The sequence below is a fragment of the Endocarpon pusillum genome (assembly GCF_000464535.1).
Source record: "Endocarpon pusillum Z07020 unplaced genomic scaffold scaffold4400, whole genome shotgun sequence".
In the NCBI taxonomy this organism is placed as follows: Eukaryota; Fungi; Ascomycota; class Eurotiomycetes; order Verrucariales; family Verrucariaceae; genus Endocarpon; species Endocarpon pusillum.
The window spans coordinates 64,981-84,122 of record NW_006916432.1 but is presented as its reverse complement, the minus strand read 5'-3'; the positions used below and the strand labels follow the sequence as shown (position 1 = coordinate 84,122).

General features: G+C 51.0%; 9 protein-coding genes across 9 annotated transcripts in view; 2 read left to right on the top strand and 7 right to left on the bottom strand.

Moving 5' to 3' along the window:
* Window positions 1-630, bottom strand: part of EPUS_07368 (uncharacterized protein) — a gene marked incomplete at both ends in the record, with an annotated part of 1,170 nt that extends 540 nt beyond the window's left edge. The window contains one exon of the mRNA XM_007805673.1: window positions 108-630. Within this exon, the coding sequence (XP_007803864.1) occupies window positions 108-630 (523 nt within the window). The remainder of the gene's footprint in view (window positions 1-107) is intronic.
* A 599-nt stretch (window positions 631-1,229) lies between these two features.
* Window positions 1,230-1,903, top strand: EPUS_07367 (uncharacterized protein; the record flags this gene model as incomplete). Its single annotated transcript, XM_007805672.1, has 2 exons — window positions 1,230-1,478; window positions 1,643-1,903. 2 exons carry the CDS (start codon window positions 1,230-1,232, stop codon window positions 1,901-1,903), a joined length of 510 nt encoding a protein of 169 aa, XP_007803863.1.
* Window positions 1,904-2,156: 253 nt separating this feature from the next.
* Window positions 2,157-4,448, bottom strand: EPUS_07366 (uncharacterized protein; the record flags this gene model as incomplete). The annotated part of the gene is made up of 1 exon (XM_007805671.1): window positions 2,157-4,448. One exon carries the CDS (start codon window positions 4,446-4,448, stop codon window positions 2,157-2,159), a length of 2,292 nt encoding a protein of 763 aa, XP_007803862.1.
* Window positions 4,449-5,057: 609 nt separating this feature from the next.
* On the top strand, window positions 5,058-5,333 carry EPUS_07365 (uncharacterized protein; the record flags this gene model as incomplete). Its single annotated transcript, XM_007805670.1, has 2 exons — window positions 5,058-5,213; window positions 5,265-5,333. The coding sequence occupies 2 exons, from the start codon at window positions 5,058-5,060 to the stop codon at window positions 5,331-5,333; spliced, it is 225 nt and encodes a 74-aa protein (XP_007803861.1).
* A 683-nt stretch (window positions 5,334-6,016) lies between these two features.
* EPUS_07364 (Diphthamide biosynthesis protein 3) lies at window positions 6,017-6,323 on the bottom strand (the record flags this gene model as incomplete). The annotated part of the gene is made up of 2 exons (XM_007805669.1): window positions 6,017-6,079; window positions 6,132-6,323. The coding sequence occupies 2 exons, from the start codon at window positions 6,321-6,323 to the stop codon at window positions 6,017-6,019; spliced, it is 255 nt and encodes an 84-aa protein (XP_007803860.1).
* A 567-nt stretch (window positions 6,324-6,890) lies between these two features.
* On the bottom strand, window positions 6,891-7,655 carry EPUS_07363 (uncharacterized protein; the record flags this gene model as incomplete). Its single annotated transcript, XM_007805668.1, has 1 exon — window positions 6,891-7,655. The coding sequence occupies one exon, from the start codon at window positions 7,653-7,655 to the stop codon at window positions 6,891-6,893; it is 765 nt and encodes a 254-aa protein (XP_007803859.1).
* A 3,507-nt stretch (window positions 7,656-11,162) lies between these two features.
* Window positions 11,163-12,295, bottom strand: EPUS_07362 (uncharacterized protein; the record flags this gene model as incomplete). Its single annotated transcript, XM_007805667.1, has 2 exons — window positions 11,163-11,987; window positions 12,050-12,295. 2 exons carry the CDS (start codon window positions 12,293-12,295, stop codon window positions 11,163-11,165), a joined length of 1,071 nt encoding a protein of 356 aa, XP_007803858.1.
* Window positions 12,296-13,952: 1,657 nt separating this feature from the next.
* Window positions 13,953-15,920, bottom strand: EPUS_07361 (uncharacterized protein; the record flags this gene model as incomplete). The annotated part of the gene is made up of 1 exon (XM_007805666.1): window positions 13,953-15,920. The coding sequence occupies one exon, from the start codon at window positions 15,918-15,920 to the stop codon at window positions 13,953-13,955; it is 1,968 nt and encodes a 655-aa protein (XP_007803857.1).
* A 2,608-nt stretch (window positions 15,921-18,528) lies between these two features.
* Window positions 18,529-19,026, bottom strand: EPUS_07360 (uncharacterized protein; the record flags this gene model as incomplete). Its single annotated transcript, XM_007805665.1, has 1 exon — window positions 18,529-19,026. One exon carries the CDS (start codon window positions 19,024-19,026, stop codon window positions 18,529-18,531), a length of 498 nt encoding a protein of 165 aa, XP_007803856.1.
* Between the last annotated feature and the right edge of the window lie 116 nt (window positions 19,027-19,142).

The following is a 19,142-nucleotide window of genomic DNA, read 5'->3' as shown; positions in this document are numbered from 1 at the left end:
TGATGATGAAGAGTCCGGCAAGGGGGGGGTGAGGGGGGTTTCAGAGGATTGTTTCGATATAGGGGGTGGAGATATTGGCTTTGAGAGGGTGGTCAGAGTGCCACTACCTTCTATTGCTTCGGCTGCTGGGATACCGATGGTTCTCGGGCTGACTTCAGTCATGTCATGGCTACTGCTTTTTTCTTCCAGTTCATCGGAAGACCTGGTAGAATGCCCTAAACCCAAGGCGACTGGTGACTCTCCCAACAAAATGTCTTCCGGACTCGACCTCCCATCCGAAACTTCCCCCAGCATGCCTGCCAGGTCCAGGTCCTCTAGCAACTTCAACGCACCCTGCAGCCTCTCCGGCTCTTTCAGACTCATCACGCCCAGGGTCAGATGGAGAGTCCCGAGGGGCCTGAACGCTGCTGGAGGAATCAACGGACCAGTTCGAGGCGGACGCTTCTCAGCGCCCGCACCGGCACCGGCACTGGCACTTGCGTCCTCTGTCACCGGTTGAAGACCTTCCGTAACAGATTTTAAGTGTGCAATCGACGCCTGCAGCTGAGGTATCGAGGTCGGGGTGAGAAGTGGTAGACAGAGGAAATGGGTCAATGGTGGCCTTGGCGGACGCTGGTTTCGCGCTGGCATTATCTTGGTAGATAGGCTGACTACGTTTCTGACGGGAGTTTGGATGCTATGGTTGAGCATGCCAGATTTCGTCGCCAGGATTGCAAGGTGAGATATATGGGCATTGTTTCTTTCTGCTCCTGCTCTGTAGTGAGTGTGATCCTTTAAAAGCTTGGTCAACGGAGACTGGCCGAGTCAGAGGAAATCCGGTAGATACATGAGCTCTCCATGATTTTGAGTGACCAGGGAGTTGAGCAAAGTTAGAGGCCAAGGTTGTGGTGAGGTGAATGGTACTACAGTAGACTGAGAAAGACATACGAATTGCCTATTTGGGACAGCAGAGCTCCAATACTCTCGCACGGACCACATGAAGCTCTCCCAGAGCTCCATGTAGCACAAAAGAGCGGCAGCTCACCACACCACACCATCAACTGACTTCACCATTCCACAACCTTCTACAGAGTACCAACAACCTCAACCAGCAGCAACACATCTCCTCCTCCCTCGCTCCCCGCCGCTCCCCAAGCCGCAGCAGCAGCAATGCTCTCACGCAGCGCTCGTTTCCTCCTGCTCCGCCCTTCCTCCTCTCTCCGCACCACCACCCCCTGCCCACGCCAGCCATGCCAGCAACTCTACAAGCTCACCCACCCCATCCCATCGCGACGACGACGCTTCCACATCCCGCCCCGAACCCTCAAGGGCCTACAACCGCACAGCGAAGACCCGGAGGCGGCATCCACGTGCGCGAACCGGCCAACATCAGCACAGCCGAGTACCACGAGATCGCGGACGCGTACATCGATGAGCTGGTGGCGGCGCTGGAGGAGAAGGCCGAGACGCCCGGTTCAGGCTACGATGTCGAGTTCAGCGTAAGTGCCCCCACTCCTCCTCCTCCTCCACCTCCACCCAAGGGCAAAGAGGGGACCCTCTCTTTCTTATTTTGGGCTGGTGGTATCACGCGCGAAACTAACTGACGAGGTGGGGGGTTTTTGCGGGGCGCCAGGCCGGCGTGTTGACGCTCAAGACGTCGCAGGGCACGTACGTGCTGAACAAGCAGCCGCCGAACCGGCAGATCTGGATCTCGTCGCCCATGTCCGGGCCGAAGCGCTATGACTGGGTGTGGATGCAGGGCGAGGGCCAGGATCAGAAGGAGGGCACCGGCATGGATGTCGAGGGCGATCTGCGCGGCGGCCAGTGGGTCTATCTCCGCGACGGCGCCACCTTGTCCGACCTGCTGAAGAAGGAGCTCGATGTGCAGATGAATCCGAGTGAGGATGTGGGAGGAGCGCCGTAGAATGGGAAACGCTTTACGGATTGGGGGGAGAAGGGAAAAGCGGACATGGGTCGATTCAAAAAAAAAAAGATAATTGAGTTAGGGAGCGGGCTAGATGATTGACTGACACCGCAACATATGGCCCCAGACGCCGCGCTATGCTGTCTCAAGCAGATAACTAAATCCTTCTTCTTCTTCTTCTCCTCCTTCCGTCTCCCTTCTCACACCCCGCTCAGCGTCTCGATCAGCAAGAGTGAACTAAACATCAACGAACTCATTTGACCTTGCCCATGATCGTCTCCATGCCCCTCTCCACGTAGACCGCGGCGGCCTTGGCCTTGACCGCGCTGATCATGGCGCGATCCCACTCGTCGCGCGTCTTCAGCACGGCCTCGACCCAGCTGAGCTGCAGGTCCCAGAACTCGCTCTTGAACTGCTCGTACACGGCCGGCACGCTGGCCTTGTCCGCCTCGAGCAGGCGCACGGTGAAGTCGACCGGCTTCCACTTGGGCTTGACCGCCACCTCGAACGTGTCCGGGTAGCGCGCGAAGAAGTCGAAGGCCGCCACCACGTCGTCGCGGAACTTGGGCGCGAACGCGTCCTGCCGCCGGAACCGGACGCCCTTGTTGCGCCGGATCGCGCCCAGGTACTGCACCACCAGCGCGTCCGACATCTCCTCCACCAGGATGTCCACCAGCGTCGGGTGCAGCGCCGCCGAGTAGTCGCCCATGTAGTCCTCGAAGGTCGAGCAGATGCGCTTCATGGCCATCTGCTCGTACCACTTGCCCGCCACGAAGAAGTCCGACATGGTGGCGCGGAAGTCGACCAGGAACATCAGGCTGACGAAGCGGTGGATGCAGTGCGTGGCCAGGTCGACGTAGCCGTCGCGGAGGCTGTCGAGTTCCGCCGCGGCGACGCTGGTCATGAATTTCGACGACACCAGCGGCGTGAAATCGTTCTTGAAGCGCGTGACGAAGCCGAGTTGGGCGCCGGGGTCTCCGGCGTCGGCGTCGGCGTCGTCGATGCAGCTGATCTGGTCGTTGGCGATAGCTACGAGCCAGTCCTGCAGGAGTTGCAGTCCGTCGGACAGCTCAGGGGTGGGGTTGCGGAATTTGATGACCTCGTCATTCACGAGCTTCTCCCACTGCTGCTGTCTTGTCTTGAGCGCTGTGAACATTGCGCTTACGACGCCTTCTACCACGTCTTCTCGTTCAGAGTCCCCGGCTGACATGGTCTGCTCTCGCAGCATGCGCCACATGTCGCCCAGGGTCTTGGTGCGGAAATGGCCGTTTGCGTCTTGATCGAGAGCATTGTCAGCGCGGCTGAGAAATGAGTTCTTGTCGGTATTGTACATCCTGTCCATCCATTCGGAGAGGGTGGTGGTGATCAGATTTCGCCATTCGCGCACGAGATCGCCTTCCCGCGAGTCCAGTACATGTGGTGTAAGGTCTGACGGAGGTATTCCCAGCTTCTTCATCTTCTTATAGTATTCCTCTACATAGTGCACAATAGCAAGCATATTTGGGGGTCGAAGGTCTTCCGAGTCCACGAATGAGATAAGAAAGTCGTGCATGAGACGGTGATATATGTCGACGTAGGTCTTGTATATTTTCCACTTCTTGGGGAACAGGTTCTGCATACCCTGCTGACATACAAAAAGATCATTGAAAAACCACTTCAGCTGTTTCTCAAGTTTGGACGGCTCCTCCATGAACTTGTCCCTGGTCTGTTCGAACTGGGCCTTGCAATATGCTTCTATGCAACTTAAGAATTTCTCTTTGTAGCCTCTTTCCATCTTAGGGCTGATAGTGAAGGAGGTGAATTTGTCGGCAAGGTCTTGATGATCCTTTCGCGCATCTTTTAACGCTCTGACTCTCTCATCATTCTTCTCTTCAGCGGCAATCACGATTGCCAGCCTCACAATGACTCCTGGGTTACCAGCCTGAACGAGGTTGATCAAGTTCATGCATGTTTGCCCAACATGTACGTCAAACAAGTCGATAACTGGCTCAAGGCCCTGGAACCACTCCTCCAAGGTCTGTTGCAGGCTTGTGTCCTTTGCTCTGTTGATCTGGTACATTGCCTCGTCTCGGAAATCTCGTAACCTGGTCAGCTTCATGTGCGCCTCCAGTAAGCCGGGTTGGTTCTCCAGATCCTTCTCGTCGTCCACGAGTAGTCTCTCCACCTCGGCAACATCATCGTTGAAAGTCGCAAGACCAGATTGCATGGCCTTGGTCGCCTCGAAATTGCGATGTACCCTTGCCAGGTAATCAATCTGGGGGAAGTCCTGCCGTATAGCTTGAGCCTGTTCACACAGGTCGGCAATGCTCTTCATTTCATCCTTGATCTGTCCAACGAGCTTTTGTCCTTCAGCCAGCGTTGACATCCCAGACTGCGTTGATTCGAGATGTTCTCCGAGTCCCTCTCGTAACCTGGCATCGATATCGCCCTTCTTTCTCGAGAACTCTAGCTTCAACGCTGGGATCTTTTCAAGATCTTCTGGTGTTCGCAGGAGATCTGCTATTCGAGGGACCAGAGTCCCGTCTCCAGTGCCTACATCGCCCATTGTGGACGTGTGGACAGCGTGTGGTGACTTCGTCGGTTTCAGAGTTCTGTAGGCCTCTCGTGGGGCTAATTCAACGATATGCGCACGCCTTCGCCATGTTTAATGCGCTCTCGAAGCTGTAGTGGTGTTTAGAATCACATGTACGAGACTTTATGAGTCGAAGCAGCCATGCGCCCGTTGTTGATGTTCACCTACGGATAGCAATGCACAGAAATGTTCGACACAAACTTATGCATCAATGACCCTTGTAGAAAAGAAAATTGACGGCGAGAATAACGGTGTCGCGATTTTGAACTACGAACAGCTTTTGACCCAGTTGCCCAACTCCTCCGCACCCAAGCGCTAGCAAATGATCAATCGAGAACATATGGCACCGAAGCAGCAACTCTTTGCACTCCAGCAATCATCTAAAGCAAACGCACTCACTCTTAAAAGCTCCTCCGACCGACTACAGCGCTTTACAGGTTGACTGCGGAATATCAGATCCATCTTACGCCAAAGACAACTTGCGGCATCGCGCCGCCATCAGACTTTGACGACTAGCACACTCAACTTGCAGCTCCACTCGGAGTTCTAATCAACTCCCTCCACCTTCGTTTTACAAAAATCATGTCAACACAAACCTACTTCCGCATAACCCTAATGCGCTCCGCCATCGGCCTCCCTTACAAATCTACCGGTGTTCTCAAAGCCCTCGGACTGCGGAAGCGAATGGCAACAGTGTTTCATCCAGTCACTCCAGCGGTGGCAGGCCAAATCATGAAGGTCAAAGAGTTGGTGGCGGTCCGCGAGGTGGAGCGACCACTGACGAAACAGGAAGTGCATATGGAGAGGGTGCCGGATCCGGGGTTCTATATTGAAAGGAGGCTTGGAGAGGAGAGGTGAAGAGCATAATGGGACGTAGGTATATTGAGGACTATGAAGGATGAGCTGTGAGAGCAATCAAGATATTCTCGACTGTGAGGAAAGCTTCAGATTAGGGGCAAGGAGTTGCATTGAAAGAAGTTTATGCGCATAGCTATGGCAACTGCTGTCAGAGCAATACGCAAGCTGCAGCGTTGAGCTAGAGACTCTGCGAGTTGCAGTATAGAAACTTCGGAGAAGGCATTGAAAGCCTTCAGAACAAGGCCCCTAGGAAGCCACATGAGAAAGCCCGATCTAAATTGCTGCCATCTGAACACATATCAGTGGTACTGACGAAGCCTTCTCCGTCTTCACCTTTCGACGTCGTGCGCCAGGTGGTGTTTTCGCACTCTCATGTCTGTTCTGCATCTCTTCCGGCCACTATTGAGTTCCCATAGTGGCAAGTCACAACTCAGCCAGACAGTGACCCCTTCCATCTACCTCTGATGCGACAGGATAGGCCACAGCACGGCTGCTTCCCTGCTCGTCTTTCATCGTGATTGCAGATCAGAGTTATCTCTGCATCCCAACCCTCCAGATTGGGTTGTTTGCTTGGTTGCTACGTGGTGATCCTGCTATCGCGCTTGATCCCATGGGCTCGTTCTTAAATGGGTCGGCTCTCTCGTCTTCCGTTTTTCAAAGCCCAGTAACATCGAGTGATGACATTAAGCTTGAATGGCGATCGCTGGGGCAGTACTGTCCGCTGGTTCGTCCTCAGGCAGATCATCCTACACAGCCATCAAAGAATGCAAAGATAGAAGTGAAGAGACTGTTGAATACCTGATCGAAGATGACCTTGATCATCAAACTACAGCTCGGGCACACAGCGATCTCCTCGCCATCTCGGAGGTCTGCAATTCCGATTTCGAAGCGATCGCCACAGGGACAGGGGTAGTGATAGATTTGCAGCATCTTGTCGAAGGTCATGTCTTCGATCTCAATCTCATCGTATATGTTGAGGTCGTCTACCATCTTGACACAGTAATATGGAACGACGCTCTGAAGGACACGATGAGTGGAAATATTTTGTGGAGCGCAATGTGAAAGCAACTGTGGGGATCCTGATCTGCGGGCATTGCCCCCTCGAACCTTCACGTGACATGTCTTGGCAAGAGGCTTGGTACCCAGAGTTTTCTCTCTATCCCCAGTTCAGCTTGTACGAATCGAAGCAGAAACAACATCCTCCTTGGCAAGGAGCCAGATAAGCCAAATATGTGCATTAGCTTCTGTTGGATGATATGAAAATCCTATATGTTCTATCAATATGCCAGCGTAGCATAGAAGGCACGTTAGGGCGCTCCTCCTTGGCTTGGTGATGTGGTATCAAGACAGATCCCTTACCCTCCATGATGCTTCCAGAGCACAGCAAAGAGGTAAGATGACTGCTAAGCTGAAGAAAGTCGTCATTGTTGGAGCATTTCAGCTTGCCGGACATCCAGATGGCAATCGTTGTCCAGCAATGCGCTCAACACCACAGGGCGCTCAGCCAATAGCCTCCCTTCCGCTCCTCCCTCCAAGATTTTTCCTTTCCAAAATCCTCTACTCAAGTTCCGCGATGAAATCTTTACCCAAGAGCTTTTCTACCTTCTCCTCATATTCTCTTCCTCGATACAAGTCGTCACAGCCCTGCCTCATCTCTATGTCTGGTGTTCCATCCTCCTTGAACATGCCAACGTGGTCCAGAGGTCGATATCCCTGCAGCTGATCTCTTGCCTTCCAGTTCACCGTCTCGTTTCCCGGCTTTCTCGGCAAAGGCAAAAAACGCCCAACCTCGGACTTGGCACGATCATCACCTTCGTACTGGAATTCAGTACGGTCCGGCCAAAGAGCTTCTGGATGGTTTTCGGTTGGCACAGACCATGAAGCCCAGATTGTTTCATGAGCAAGCACAGCAGACCGGTTGTCATCGAACGTTTTACCGTCAAGGACAGGTCTGATTGCGACCTTTGCATCAACTGTGTTTCTAGCCTGCTTGATGGCAATATTCTTCTTCATAATCTCCATTTCCATGGCGTTCATCGAGGCTCGATGCTGAACCCAAACCGGATAGGAACGAGGGACGAAAGGGGATTCAGGTACGAAATGATGCAGCAGGGTTGACAAGCGAGCATATTGGTCCTTGTCCTTGGTATCGTTGGATTTCCATGTCTTTGACTGACTATGGGCTGGAGGTGCCGGAGCGATCAAGAGCCCCGTTGGTGCATCAAGATGTGAGAAGAATATTGGATCAACATCTACCTGCGTTGGCGTCGGCGAGTTTAGCACGACCTCCACCTTCCTGTTGTTATAGCCCTTGCCAGTCATATCAAGGGAGCAATGAGCAGCGTTCAGCACTCTGGATGTTCTATGCTTGCAGTCAGCTTGATCGGGAAGACGCCTCCAACATACCTACAACGAGAGCGAGTCGGGCAAGAACTAAACAGTAGCCCAAGGATGATGCCTGGCACCAACACCTTCGTCGTCTCGGTTGTCTCTAATAGCAATATCAAGGTGAGAATTCTTGTTGGACATTGGTGGGTGTGAAGCAGAAAACTGAAGTGCTTATTGATAGAAGGTAATGCACTTTGTCACTGTTAAGCTGAACAATAGCTGTCATGTTGCTGAATCACTCTATACGGTTGTTTGTTGCCAGTCACTAAAGATGGTGCCATTGGGTGGTCGAGTTGGCACGTGAATCTCTATTGAAGCAACACCATAGCACAATGTCATGCGAACATGAGGTTTGGGCGGAGAGAGCCGTCAATAAGCGCGTGCACGCAACGGCTGCCTGGGCAGTGAATTTATCTTTCAGATAAGTAGGATGATTCATCAATTCGATTGTGCGGGAGCAATGCTGTGTACAAGAGTCATACTGGGAGGAGATTCTGCCGGTGGACAGTTCGAGTCTAGAGACACCAAAAGTGTTCCTCTCCTACAAGCCAACGATGCGAGAAAGAATGAAGAGATGAGATTTTTTTGATTTCCATGCATGACTCGAACTTACTACACAAATGCCAAAGCCGAACTCCACAAACAAGCGACAAACGTCTCACGACCTGCCGTTGACAAACACCTGCTAGACTAAGGTTTCAATAGCAAGGATCCAAGCTACTCACACCGCGACTTCCAGTGAGCAAAAGATAACAGACATGGAGGACAAGTCTCAATGCTCGAGCAGGTTAGACATTTTCTGTCTTCCAGCCGCGGGCAACTCGAGGATAAGAGTATTCCCCAATCCACGATAATCGATATGTTTCCGCTGTCCACTTTGACTGCGATTCGCAGCACGGCACTCCCCTTCCAATTTGCCGGCCCATTATCAGCTTTGCGGCCTCTAATACCATTTCTCCATACAGCCTTCGAAACTGACACGAAGTCCCACCCCGTCCTCGAAGCATACCGTAAGGATCAGGATCAAGATCCACTCTGGACCAGGGACGACAGATAGATCCGTGCCCGGCCTCGCATCGACTTGGATTGTGACAGTGTCCCAGCTATTGCCTTGTCAGCATACCATATCCGTCAAAGAAACTCGATCCATCAAGAACAAGGGGAAATACCGGTCGTTCAAGCACCAACAGCCTTAGTGATACTGGACAGATACAAGACGGAGAGTCCACAATAGTAACGACGGGACCGGCCACCTCGGACCAACGTCTCTCGTCTTGTGTGTGCCCAACTCGACCACCACTCCTATTATCCCTCTCCTAGCTCTACGAGAACAGACAGCAAGTCACTTGGCCACGCATTGCTTTCCGCAAAGCTGTGGGATTGCCGTGCCCTCCAGCATTAGCTCCAACTAACATGGGGCATCATGTGACATGTACCATCCATGCGTGCGTTTTCCTGAAACTTTCCCCGGTGATATACATCCTGGTGACGTCTAGAGCAAGCAAACCCGGAAACCAATCATGGGCCCGCTACGCGTCTAGGAAGAAATCCAACGGATTATCAGTCTGTCATACTCATACACGTATCCCTTCGAGGGGATAGAGGCTACTGTACAATCTAAGTAGTTAGTTCTTTCCATCCATCATCCATCTAAATAAACCAACCAACCAACCAATCGTTCAATATTCATACACACACTCTCAACCACTGCACTGCAGATACAGTAGTTCTCGGCACCCAACAAATCATCCAGCAGTAGCAGCGTTGAACAAGCAACGCCTGAAATGCAGTGCTTGCCCACCACCCAAATCTAGAAGAACACCCAGAGCCAACCATAGGAAGCAGAGAGGAGAAAAAACCGAGGCTGGAATTGTTGTACAACTGGCGAAAAAGACCATCTATAGGGAGATGGAGTAGTTAAAGCCAGATATCAAGCATCCCCTGCGCCCCACCATACCAAACAACAGCCATGCCTCCTGATTCCCCCTTTTCACCGCAAGCAAGCAATGCGATGCGATGTAATTACAGATGGATAAAAGCGTGGGACGGGCATGATCAACGTGCTGAAGAAAGAGGTATGTGCCGAGGGCTTGATGGGTATAGCTAGGATATGTCCTGCGCTCGGGGCGTCGGAACGGACGAGCCATGTAACTAGAGGTAGTAGCATTGCGCGCGGGGACAGTGGGCAGCTGGACAGTAAAGTATGTAGCTGGATCCAGGGAATCCGTGACGGTTGGACATTGAGGGAGAAGGTGAGGGAGAAGGTGAGGGAGAAGGTGAGGGTGAGGGTGAGGGCGAGGGTACTAATGAAAAATCTTGAGGATCATGACTCCGGTTCCGGGCCCCCCCAATCACGGCCGGGCTGGCACATTTTTGCTCGTTCGATCGTTGTGCTTGTCTGACGCATTTTTAAAGGGGTAGGGAATAGCAGACAGAAGGAGTGCGGAGCACAGCACAGCAGGGTAGGCCAGGCTGATATCCCAAGGTATCCGCTTTCGCATGTCGTTTGGTCAGCTGCTCTGCTTTGTTCGCTGTATGAAAACTGAATAGAGGCTGGTGGTGGACGAATTCACGGCTTAACTGATGCTTTTCGTGGGAGCGAGAGTCAATCATCATTGTACGAGCATGCTTTCGCTGCATAAGCAAGCTGTCAGGGATATCGAGATTGAATGGATGGATGTTGATTTGGGAAAGGGGCGGCGCGTGGAAGAGAAAGACAGAATATGTATCGATGAGGTCGGGAGGAGCTTCGGGGGTGAAAAGTCAAATGTTGGCGAGGGCAGGAGAGGTTATCGAAGAGATTCGGAAGTGCATGTCGGAGAAGGATAGGGCGTTCATCAGACCCACTTTCCCGGGGTCTCCGTTTTGCAATTCTCAAGTTTTGATCTGTGAGGCATGATTTTTGCTGTTCGATCGAGGGCGGTGGAATAGCGTACTTCTTATACTATAGAAGAGTGGTGGTTGTTCTGGACTGCTAATGAGGAAGCAAGGGCAACCAAGAGCAGCGTTGCCCCAACTTCTGCTGCAGCCGAGTCTGGGACCTCTGTCTTCTTATTTGTCTTTGCAGCGTCGTGTTCAAGGAGGTGAACCACACCATTCACAAAGAAAGTCCTTAGTGATTCATCAAACTAGACATTCCCTCTCATTTCCCATATCTCCTCTCCCTCCTCGTCCTCCGCCGCTAAGTCCTTTTCCGGCCTGCTCGAGAGATCCCAGGAGGTACTACTTGGTAGCTGATCCAACACCGCTCGGTACTGCAACGAGACACTTGGAGCATCATGCTCATTCATAACGAAGAACAATAGCCACTCATCCACTTCCAGGATTCGGTAGGCCGGCCCAAAAACCAGGCTTCCAGCGCAGTGCTTGGTGAAGCGAACTCGCCGCTACCTTCGGGGTAAATCTCTTTCTCTGAGGTTTTAGCCTTTTTCCTTGAGGATTTTACCTTTTTCTTGAGTCGAAAATTGCGGACAGCCAGCCTCTGCATCGATATAGCGGCGTAGGCTCCGGTATGCGGCTGACGGCCGTTCTCATGAAGGACGGCGTTTCAGCATCGACTTGGATCTCGGGTCGCCAAAAGCGTCCTGGGCGCTGTACACCAACTGCAATGAGATATCGCGGAAATAGATCGACATCAGTGTTCAACAATGCAACTGCAGCCGTCATAGATGCAAAATAATCTGCTCCATTTTCCTCGCCAATAATGCCAGACAGCACTGCGGCCTCTCCAAGCGGCTTTCCATTCATTAGTACTTGGGCTTTCAGCAAGCCATCGATTCCGGTAGGAGAGGGCCCATGCATCCTGAGTTTGGTTCTAGGATGCTCGGAGCGATACCACACCCAAAATGCGATAATATCGCTTGTTCGAAACGTAGCCGGAGTCTCCTCCCTCCTGCTCTTCCGTTTATGAGCCCCTTCGCGCCGTTGACTCTCCTTGAGGAAGTTGAGACAAGCAATCCGCTCGGAAACTGGGAGCGATTGATCCACACCCTCCCCTTTGACACTTCGGTCGGAGAATTCGACCACCGTCTTGTAGACAGTTTCTCCATTTTTGGTCAGCTCAGGCGCCAGCTTGAAGTGGCGAAATCTCGGTACGGAGAGGAATCTTGCTGCGTAGTTGTACACGTCATGCTTGACCATCCTGTCCTGAGCGAGCTCTTTGTCGTTGAAGGCTGTCCTATATTTAGTACTATATGCTAGTTTCAACAAGCCTTTCTGGTGCAGCTGAGTAACTATGTGAAGATATGCAGCTTTTTCGGCCTCTTTCTGGGCGAGACGTTAATATGGCAATTTCTATTTGTTGAATCATGCATCGTCCGAAGACTTACTTTCATGGTAGCTTCCCCGATGGCTGACATGCGCTGGGATCCAAAGATTTCCACAGTAACCTGGTATCGATAGAGACGTTGCATATTCATGCCAAGAAACACCGAGCTAGATTTGCAATTGCCCCGAGGAATCCCATGGATTACGCTCTTTGGATTTTCAGAGGTGAGTTCTGGTATCTCGGGATAATCAGAGTCCGTGGGTATTTGGTTGGTCCCTCGAGTGTAAGCACCGTCCAAAGCAGGCATTTCTTTACGTCCCGACCTCGAAGAGGCCAATGAGCTGTAAGATTTTTGGTCTCCTTGACATCCGAAGCTTGTATACGTAGTCATGTGGCACAGCGGATAGCATGGTGCTGGCAAGAGCCGCCTGGGAAGTTTTGACGGTGCTTTGGCAAACTGAGAAGATCGCAGAACCTTGGTCCCAGATTGGATTAAAGGGATGCAAGGCGTGTAGAAGGTGGTCTTGCGAGCTACAAACATTAGCCTTTGCAATGTTGCTTGGCCTGGCCGCCAGACATGAGATAGTGGCTTAGAAGAACAGCTGTGATAATCATAATTCTACGACCATCAAACACCCACCCATGTAGCGGCATGCAGGTTGGAGAAAAGAGGACTTTTAGAAGGCTGATGCGTAAATCGAAAATTTTCCCGAGTGGCTGCATGCCAAGATGTTGAATGCTAACTTTAAATTACTTGCACGTGTAGTGTCCGGGTATCCATAACTAATCTACCGGTGTAACTAGTGCTGCACTGCACTACGTGGTAGGTCTCCACCCAAGAACAATTTACTGCCATTGGTCGACTACTAAAAGCCACACTGCGGGGCCCCTGAAATATTGTTAGACTGATGGTAGTAGCAACTACTACGGGTACAGGCCTAATTTTTGTACCCCCCCTGGGTCAAAATATCTTACAAACATGTTTTTTACACAACCCACCCTGCCAGCATCCCTGTCAGCATTGCGTCACTATTTTGCACAAATTTTGCTCATCCTGCAAATGCTACTCATCTCACTCTGTACGCATTCTACTAATTCTGCATAGATACTAATGAGCTTGATGATAAGATGAGCTATAAGCACTGCTTCATGGTATATTATGTCTTCTAAATATCTTACAAAAGCTGCTTCAGTAGATACAGACAAGATGTCAAGCAGTTAGAGGTGTTAATAGAATGTAAAAATTGATTTTAGAGACTAATCTTATTTAGGCCATAATGCGGACGACTATACCTAATTTTATATAGTATGTTTTGTACGGATACTGACCTTTTCAGCAGGGGGGGGTACAAACATTAGGCCTGTACCCGTAGTAGTTCCCGTTACTCTCTCATAGTGCCGTGATTCGCTATTACAGAGCTTGATTTAAGTACCACCATCCAAATGGGATAAAAACTTAGTCTTAGTCTAATATAGGCTTAGCTGTTTGTACAAAGAATGTTTTTGTGTAAAGATACTAGCGCTGAGCAAACAATACTTCAGGCCCCCCGCAGGTCACTTAGTGTGCAGAGTAAAGCGTGGCATCACTACTACGTACTAGTATCACAAGAAACCTAATTAAGAGAAGACTACTTGGCCAGATCGAAATACTATGTCGCAAGAAATCTTAGGAAAGGTCGAATGATTGAATTTAGACTTTCACACCACCTCCATCTCACGAACCAGCTCTACGTAGTAAGTTAGCCATCACAGTAGCAGGGGGAGGAGGGCCCTTCGCAACAATTCAATTGATACACCCAATGGTCCTTTTAACGCCTACTTCCCATCATATGAAACCAAATATATCTTGCCATCTGCATCTGCTCATCAAACGTATAAATGACCCTTCCGGATTTCCCGTGTAATAGATCAGTTCGCTACACTTCATGCGTCGCCAGGTGATATCGCGCTTGCAAGATGCATTCTCAGTTCATGACACGTATATCGGCCCGCAGCCCATCCCAGGCTCTGGCATCCACGAGTGTTGAAGAACCCGCCTTATCCTCGGCCCAGAAGCGAACACCCCAGCATCTTTTCGTGGCGGGATATACACGAGTACTGATTGCGCATCGCTCGTTGACAAATACCTCCAATACAGACTCGTCAAACCACGCCCGAATCTCCAGCCTTTCCCTTGATCCATTTGCGGACTCGAACAGCGTAAAGGGTGCCGTCTCAGGCATGGTGCTAATATCTGGGTCCACATTCCTCAGGTCTGGGCGGCTGACATAAAGCGTCTCCTCAGCCGTCAAGAGAGAAATGGTGGTTGAGCTAGAGAGATCTCTATCCTGGGTATGAAGGATGGACAAGCCAATTCGCTCGCACGCATTCGAAACACCGAAGACGGAGTAAAGCTCGAATCGACAAGTCTGTACATCTAGCACGCATGAATCATCGTAGGCGCTTGGGTTTCGTAGATTTCTGCTACCGGGTATCGAGATCTCGCGCGTAGATTGCCGCAGCGCCTCAACATTCTTGGCGGGAATTATGCTCAGAGTACGGACTGTGTATGTGCCTTGATTCCCAGTCTCGGGTTGTGCTTCGATGGATGTGATTTCGGTGAGCGATGAGACTAAAGCTGCCTTGATGCGCTTCATAGTCTGGATTTTTACTTCTCTAGGAAGCGAGATGAGTCCGCTCCAATTCTGTCGGTCGACGAGTTTCTGCGGCAAGTCTTCTTCGGTGATCTGGCCGAAGACTACCGTTCGCGAAGACTTTGGGTCCCTGAAGGAGTGGAAGCCATGGGCGATGCCGTGATCGAAACGTCCTCCCATGGTGTATTGTAGCTTCGGCACCGGGGTACCATCGGCCCTCCGTACAATGTTGATCGTGCCACACATCCATTGTTGCGAGCGTTCAGCGCGAGGAAAGTGTGTGTGTTGCTGTGGGTGCTGGATGGAGGATATACCTTGCTTCGCAGGTGCCGATCCTTCTGCACTCACAATGACAAGCTCTCGACGGACATTACCCTCGCTGTCAACCAGCGTGGCGAAAATGGCACATTTCCAGTTGATCCCCATATTGCCAGACCAGCGCGAAATATTATGATTCAGACCTAGTTCGACCAGATCACAGATGAATCTCCACTGTGTCATATTGCTCTTGTCGATCGCATAGAGAAAAGCTGTCGGACCTCTGCCCTTTATTCCTCCCGCAAGAAGTCCGTATAGATTCCCTTCTCCTACTGGTCTCCCGAGCGCCATGTCCAACGAGGGCCAAGGAGCAACCATTGGGTCACGCCAGCCAGTCACGGTCAGGCCTGCTGGTGTTTCGGGGAGAATTGGGTTTGCTTCATCTTTGACCCATGTCACGCCGCCATCCCTAGAGTGCGCAATGTTCAATGTCTCTGACTGGCAAATATCGGGAAGGCTGAAATGTAGTGGTAGCCGGCTGGCGCCAGTATAGAAGACTGTAAGGCCTCTTGACCCATCGGCAGCCGCAGAATACATGCAACCACTAAAGCATCCCTCCTTATCGTACCACTCTCCAGGTTGGAGACTTGGTGTTCCTGAGACAGTCCAGGAGACCAAATCTTTGGAGGACGCTTTTCCCCAGACCATTGATCCCCACGCGATCTTGCCATATACGTTTCGTCTTGGGTTCCACTGGAATGAAACATGATAAAGTCCTGTTGCGGGATCGTATCCAGGTGCGCAAGGACCATTCATCCACGCATTGGCAGCCAGCATATGATACATTGGCCGCCACCGTAGAAAATGCAGCGAGGGCAGTGACCTCTCGTATATGCCGTTAGGGACATGATTGACACGCTTCACACCCACTTCATCATGTACCACAGATATTTTTCTGGCCGCGATGACACTGCCAATTGAGCTGCGTTGTGCACGAGCAAGGGTGGTATCAATGCTAAACGGTGCTTCAAATAACGACATCCTTTGTACATGCAGAGAGGGGTGTCAAAGCAGGGGGGAAGCGATGAAAGAGTAGAGGGGATAAATAGTCTTACCTTCCACTATGCCACCTGCGATTGCGGTAGGATAATCAACAAAAAGATGTCGGCATCGATGTTATACATAGAGTTAGTGCATCAACATATTAATCTAGTTAGACAGTGCCATATCAATAACTTCAGCCACGAAACTCACGCATCGAAAAACTCATTGCAGATTGGAGCGCACGTAATAGGTTTGTTGACCCCGCAGACTACTGCAAGAAAGATCCAGCACGTCGGACCAGGTACCTGGATCTGCATGCACGATCAAAGTCTCTCTTGGGTGCATGTTGCTTTGTCTGACTATTGCTCTGTGGACGACCCGGTCGTCCGATCATAGTTACGTTTGAGACGGGATGCTCAATCAACACTTATCGTCAGCCACCACAGATGCTAGAAGGGCCTCGCACGGCATGGATGACTGCTGCCACTTGGTAAAATAGGGCCGATTGACGCATCCTTGATCTATCACACAGTCATATCAAGCTCATTGTAACCCGCATTCGGACCTCGACAACTTGCTGAGGAGCAGCTCTTCTCAAGTGACATACACCCCTACACCGTGCAAGCCAATAGAGATGGTAGGATTGGCGCATTTGGACATGGCTGCAGCTCATCTATGTCGTAGCTCATCCACCGTGTATTTCAGGTACCACGGGGGTGTGCTTCATGAAGATGGTGTGGAGGAAATATGTTGGTTCGAATGGGTAACTCATCCGTGATGAATCGGTCGATGCAAGATATTGGTGCTCTGATCATTCTGGCCAATCACTGAATGAAATGAGTCACTTGGACGTGGGTAGGAGTGTGTAGGAGTGTGTAAGAGTGTGTAGGAAGTTGTGTCATGGATTGCATTTTGCATTACTGCAAAGTGTCGTATCACTTGCTTGTCGAGACTCGCTCGAGACTCGCTCGAGACTCGCCCCGAGATGCCCTGTTAGTCCAGGTGCATTTGGTAAGACGCAAAACGCCACGTGACGTAAGCAGCCTCAGAATCTTCCTGCGGTCATTGACAAATGTTTCAAGATGCGTGGCGCTTGGGCCAAGGAGAGAAGACGAACTGATACGATCTCGATATGGGGACTCGATGCAACTCCATGGAATTCCAGGGTTGGAATGCCGATATCCTGTCTATCAGCAATCTCGGGACACGGTTGATTGGGTGGCCTTATTGAGAAATGTGTCCAGCCCGGGGTCGAGCGGGTGAGAGTCGCTCAAAGTACGCCCGTCTACTAACTAGTACTTTTACGTCGCTGACGCTGCATGTGTTGTGGGTAAATACTCGGTGCTGTTAGCCTACTGGGCCGTCAGAAGTGTTGGCTACCTGTCCGAACTTGCGGGAACACCCCGACGGACTCTGGAGACCAGGTTCCCCAGCATTAGTAGTAAGGTAAAGTGTCGTGACTTCATATCTCGGCTGGAGAGAAAATGTCCCAATTCGAGACAAGCGAGCGCCTTCACAGAATGCTGTTGATCTGGTAAGCGAGGCTCCCAGCGAGACTGGCCACCTGCTCGTCAGTCGCCAAGTCAAGCGCCCTCCTCTGAGATGAACAACAATAGCTCGGTCCGAGCGGGGAGAAGGGAGACAATCACGGTGCTATTCTGTTGTGAAACATCCGATGTGTTTGACATGCATCGGGAATGCCGATGGTTGAGCTCGACATTTCAAAATAGCCATAGGGGTGGCAATTTCTGTATCGAGAGCGATGATCTGCTCGGCTCCAGAGAGCAAACCCTTCCAATCGTCAGGCGTATTCATACTCGATTAAACCATTTGTGTGATATTAGAGCTCTGTAAATCGATCAGAAGGCTATTTCAGCATGAATGGAACACCGATCTATAAAAATTCTCGCAGGATCTGTGTTGCAAAGGCCATCTACTAGCTTTGCTGTTTTGCCTACCCTTGCAGGCACTCTGTCCTACCTAGAGAATGAGATAGAGGGTCCCAGACTACCTAGCTGGTGCAGTCCAGTAGTATCAAAGCTGAAGCAGCGTTTTCGGCAGAGACCTGAGAAACCAGGGAAACCATGATGGTGTCTATGGTGAGAAGCTGGCAGAAGCAATAAGAGCCTTCCAGTAGTTAACAGCAGACCACGTCAGCTTTCGCAGGCAAAAATATAGCGGCCACAGCATAGACTATACCATCGAGAGTACACAGGAGCAGATTCTAGATGCCCTGCATTCGACGTGGTGCGGCGTGAGAGAGACTTTATGACGAGGAGCTGACTGTTGGTGATGCTGAACCTTAGTGGCCGAGCAGCTTGCTACGAGCTGCAGCGATAGTTTGGATCTGGTGCAGTGAAGAGATCGGTCATAGTTTATATAACGACAGCTGGCAATCAGTGTGTGTTGACCATGAGTCTTGTGTGAAAACAAGGATGAAATGGGAGAAGTTGTTGGCTTTACCCACGTGAGTAGCGTTCGCCAGCTCTTCCTTGGTTTAATAGATACTGTACAACACAGAAGTGCCGGTTGAATGGGGCCAGGCATCTCCGTGGATGCATAACTATCCCCAGATGAGATCAGAGATACCTAGGACTGGACGCCATCATTCATCCACAGGTTCTGGCCTCCCAGCAAATAATATCTTGAACTTGATTATCTCCACGATTTCAAGCTCCTCTCCCATCTCTTCTGACCCACCTTCATGCTCCGTATCAACAATACTATCGGACTTCTCTTGTGTAGCCTTCTTCCTCAACACAGCTACAGGCTTTCCTAGTTTCTTAGCTTCTCCAGTCAATCGCTGATGTTTGCCAACGTAGAGGTACACCCTTTTCATCCAGCTCACATCTTCCTCTCCTAGTAGAGAGGAATTGTAGTAGGGGAACACAAGGCGACCAATAGGTGTCTCTTGCAATGCGTCCTTTTCGAGAGACTGGTCGAGAGATTGCGGGAGAGTTGCGTTTTGGTTGGAGGATGTATGCAATGTGCCCTGGATCTCAAGGAGCGCAAGGCCGGAGGGTGTTTGGATAAGATGCGGTAACGGGTTTGAAACTGCGAGAGGTCGGGATGAAGGAGGTAGGTGGAGAGGTACAGCAGGCATCTGGGTCTTTCAAGCCTCTCGCAAGGCAATTCTATGCCAAAAGATGGCGCTTTTAACACGTTCTTCAGGATGGTGAAGAGGGTGAGGGAGAGGTAAACTAAATCAGTGGCACCATT